This window comes from Helobdella robusta (genome assembly GCF_000326865.2).
Source record: "Helobdella robusta unplaced genomic scaffold HELROscaffold_382, whole genome shotgun sequence".
NCBI lineage: Eukaryota > Metazoa > Annelida > Clitellata > Rhynchobdellida > Glossiphoniidae > Helobdella > Helobdella robusta.
Window position 1 is genome coordinate 4403 of NW_008704837.1, and position 4679 is coordinate 9081.

Consider the following 4679-nt stretch of genomic DNA (forward strand, 5'->3'; position numbering starts at 1 on the left):
AGAGACAATCAGTTTATTTTCATATTAGCTAAACCCAAAAACTGATCAACCCACACCAACTAACTGACCAGCTAAATGACCAACAAACACCAACCTACCAACAAACACCAACCAACCAGCTAACACAGACAACAAACACCAACCAACCAGCTAACACAGACAACCAACACCAACCAATCAGCAAACACCAACATATCACAAATTTGTGACTCACCATTGTTCAGGTTGTCTGAAGAACTGATTGCTGACAAACGGGGCAGAGTACTCAAGAACGCAGAGGATGATTCCAACCAGCGAAAATAATGTCAGTACAGTCGGCTCAACATACCAGATGATGCTGGCATAGATGAAAATTTAAGGAAATGCATAAAAATAATCATTCACCCATTATATAAAATAAAATAACAACGATTATCCCCAGGCCACGGAATATGGATTGTAATTAACTGCATTTTATAGTAATAAAATAACGGATACAAGATTAGTATTGAATCAAAAATAGCATTGATTTATTCATTTATTAAGTAATAATAAACAAAGCAATGAGTAAAGAAAACAGAAACAAGGTTTGATAAAACAAGTCTAATTTTAGAAATCAATGAAGAATATTTAAAAATGAACTGACGCAAAAAGTACAGTTAGGACCCCAATGGCAATGCCAGGGACATAGGGGGGCTCCCACTCGAAAACCTTATTGAGAGACAACAGGTAACCTCTGTACTTGTTCAAATCTTTCTCTGCCTCCTTCAACTCAGCCTCATGGCTGAATGCCACCGGTGCATCGCTTGGATTCTTGAATAAATTGAACACAAAACATTAATAGATGGTCAAGCAAAATTTTAAATTCAGAATCTAAACTTCTTTCAAAACAAAAAACATAAATTCCTATCAAATTCAAATTTAACTAACTAATCAAAATAGAAATTGCAATTCAAGTTCAAGTAAAAACCAAGATTACACAAATGAAAGTTTAAAATCACTTTCAATAATTAGCAACAACGGACTTTCATGATAACAATCTGCAGTTTGAAATTAAAAATGTCGGCTGCTTTTGTTCTTAGAGGAACAAAGAAAGTAACACTGAATGAGAAGCTAGACGCGCAACAAGAAGATAAAGAACTATTGCTCAGAAATCTTCGAATAATGACGGTACACGCATGAAAAACAGCAGGACTGTTTAAAAAATTTAGCTTAACAATTATTAAATTGAAAAAATTAAATTGAACAAAAATCTACCAGATTAATAAGATTTTGCTCCATCGCTAAATTTAAAATGGCGAGAAAATTATGCAGAAATTTTTAAGGAAGCCAGAGATCGGTAAAAATGTAGGGATGGCAGGTTTTTATGAATTAATTACAACAAATATAATCGTCAATATCACCAAATCTAAAATCTACATATACGAATCGTCAAAATGTGCAAAAAATCATCTTTCATCTTAAGTGGTCTGCCTGCTTTCAAAATTAACTACTGTTTATTCAAAACCATACTAAAATTCAACAAAAATACATCAGCGGTTTTGAAACTGTGCGATTCAATCACAGTCATTTGACAAAATTCGACTAGTACCAATCATACATATTCTCTCTCTCTCTCTCTCTCTCTCTCTCTCTATATATATATATATATATATATATATATATATATATATATATATATATAATGGTCATAAACAGGAGATAACAACGGCTAAAAACATCAGGTCATAGGTTACAATTTCTCAAAATAAATGTTACAACTATAATAGTTTATTTTTTCAATTCAAAATTAAATGGCAGAGATGGATTGATGAGTGTGATGTCAAAGAGTTCCTTTTCGGTTTTCACCATTTCTTCGAACGTCCCAAAACCTCTCGGTATTTCAATTCTACTAGCCAGATCATAAACGTCGATAGGATGTTTTGGGTCCAGCTTGAATTTCTCATTTTTGGGTGTAGAAACCTGACTATCATCCGGACAATAATGGTACAGTTCTCGTTTGATGGGACTCATGGACGGATGGAATGCATCGGCGAACTTGAATCCGTTTGCTCTTTTTATCACTTTCGCAAATTTTTCATTTTTTTCTGACTTAGACTTTTCTCTACATTGAATTGGTCCCAAGTCGATATTGCCGACCAGTGGCACTACAAATCGTTTCTTCTCGAGGTTTTTCTCGTGCTGAATCTCTTTCAACTGAGGTGGGTGAAGTTGGTTTGGTTGGTTGGTAAAGGTGAGGTTGATTGGTTGGTTGATTGGTAGGTTGGTTGATCGGTTGGTCAACAAATAACAACAACAAATACAATAATAATAATAACAACAACAACAACAATAATAATAATAATAGCACGAGAAATGATAAAAATCATGAATCAGTAGCAAAGCCACCCCAACCCACAAGGTCTAGTAGCCTTCGTACTACTTTTTTCCATTCTTTAAAAAATCAGAATCTGGCAGACAGACCCAGCAGAAAATGTAACAGCGAACATGAAAGGCAATAGTATGAAATGACAATGAAAAATAAATAAAAGGTGTAAAAATATTTAAGCATTTACATAATAGGTATACTCACTACTGACTACCTACTAACCTTACTTCCGATGTAATTTACATAATAGGTATACTTACTACTGATTACCTACCAACCTTACTTTCGATGTAGGTTACATAATCGGCCGGCCTCTCAACCATCAGTCCGGCGATTAGGTTGAGGAATACGCTCCTCACGTCATTGCTCTCCACGTACTCCTCGTCGTAATATTTTTCCGATATCGGTCCAAGTTCGATACCGATTGAAGCGCCCAGCCCTGAATTTGTTGTATCGCATAAGGTTCCTTCTTCCGGGTTTATTTCCATGCCGGCTAGATAGGCGAGGTGCGTGCGTGTGTGTGTGTGTGTGTCCGTGTAGATCTGGAACGTATGTGTATCTGTGTGTATTCTTGTATGTGTGTGTGTTTGTGTGAGTTTGTGTCCGTGCGGATCTGTGATGTGTGTGTATTTGTGTTTGTGTGTGTTTGTGTGTGAGGTGTGTGTGTGAAGTGTGTGTTTCATTTTGACCTATATTTTATGTCAAGTAATCAAGCAAACGTTCAGTTTAGACAAATCCGCGTATGTGAGTTTTTATCATAGTTGTCTCAGCGTAGCCTGTTATTACATCGAGACATCTATGGTTTTTATTTTTAACTATTTAACACACACACACACACTTACAAAAAAAGAAAAAAGAAAAACAAACCCCAATTGGAATATCCAGGAAATTATGAATGAAATAATAATAATAACAATAAATACCACGAAATATTTACCAGCAGACAATTACCAGTAATATTAATTACAAAAAAAGAAAATAAGATGGTAAACAAAGTTTACAAATAAACAAAGAACTACGTCATAAATTTTAAAAAATTATTACCATCATAATTATTAATAATATTATAATAAATTTTACGTGAATATGGTATCATCAGTAATTATAACGGAAAAAAGTTATTACAAGTTTGTGAGGATAAAAAACTTTTCCATGAATGAATGAGTGAACGAATAAATGAACAAATGAATGAACGAACGAACGAATGAACAAATTGGAAGAGCTCGATGACAGGCCCGATACCAAGCTCAAATTTTTTTCTGCCCAACAGAGGCGGATCTATAAAACATTAGCGGAGGACTAAACTTTGAAAATTTTCAATGCGTTTTTTTTCAGCATTACTTGATATGAGTGCTGCATTTGTTTTTGATATCATTCAAGATGAGTTCAGCTCCAACGCCTTAGCTGATGATATTCAGTTATTGGTATCATGTCCTGTTGGTTCGATTGACGCTTCTCTGAATAAACTGATTGATAGTCTCATTGAAATTAGCTCTTGGATGAGTATGAATCAGTTAAAGTTAACAATCTAAGACACAAATATTACCGGTTGGTTCATGGCAGCAGCTGTCAAAGGTCAAAATTTCTTCAATCTGTATAGGCAATGACGTCATTGAATTTTCCACATCTGTCCGTAGTCTTGGAGTTATTATTGACTCAAACTTAAAGATGGATTTACATATCAATAATTTAGTGAGGGTCTGCTCCAGCCAACTGCCTTTATTACGCAATGTCAAAAAATCACTGAACACGTTTGTCCTTCAAAGTTTGATTCCTCTTTCGTCTTTTCCAGACTGGACTATTGCAATGGTCCTTTTCATGGTGTCACCAAAAAGTCTTTTTCAAAGCTTCAGTCAGTAGAGAATCGTGCGGCCAAGATGATTTTGGGTGATTCGATCATGTTACGCCTATTTTGAATAAGTTGAACTGGCTGAGGGTTGAGAAACGTGTTTTCTTCAAGCTAGCAGTTTTGATGTTTAAATGTGTCAATAATGCAGCACCTCCCTATTTCATTGATAGATTGGAATCATACAAATGTCATTTTTCATAATATTCCTTCCGATCAACCGAGCGCAATTTGTTTTTTATCCCGACTACAAAGTTAGCTACGGGTTCCCGCAACTTTGCGTTCTTGGCCCGGTTGTTTGGAATGGTTTACCTATTTACTTACGTGACCCTAACCTACCATTTTTACAATTTCGAAGTCAGCTTAAAACTTATTTATTTGCACAATGAATTTTTGGTAAATTTTCATCTGTAAAAAACATTAACGAATTATTACAAATGACTTTTTGGTTATTTTATTGCGTTTCCTCCAACTGGATGTGATATG

At 34.9% G+C, this 4679-nt stretch overlaps 2 protein-coding genes across 2 annotated transcripts in view; both read right to left on the minus strand.

Annotated features, from left to right (window-relative positions):
• Nucleotides 1-1313, minus strand: part of HELRODRAFT_105135 (hypothetical protein) — a 5662-nt gene extending 4349 nt beyond the window's left edge. Inside the window, exons 1-3 of the mRNA XM_009023975.1 lie at nt 1237-1313; nt 626-792; nt 215-337 (exon numbers count right to left, since the gene is read on the minus strand). Of these exons, the coding sequence (XP_009022223.1) occupies nt 215-337; nt 626-792; nt 1237-1260 (314 nt within the window). The 5' untranslated portion in view covers nt 1261-1313. The remainder of the gene's footprint in view (nt 1-214; nt 338-625; nt 793-1236) is intronic.
• Nucleotides 1314-1749: 436 nt separating this feature from the next.
• HELRODRAFT_184384 (hypothetical protein) lies at nt 1750-2835 on the minus strand (the record flags this gene model as incomplete). The annotated part of the gene is made up of 2 exons (XM_009023976.1): nt 1750-2175; nt 2626-2835. 2 exons carry the CDS (start codon nt 2833-2835, stop codon nt 1750-1752), a joined length of 636 nt encoding a protein of 211 aa, XP_009022224.1.
• Between the last annotated feature and the right edge of the window lie 1844 nt (nt 2836-4679).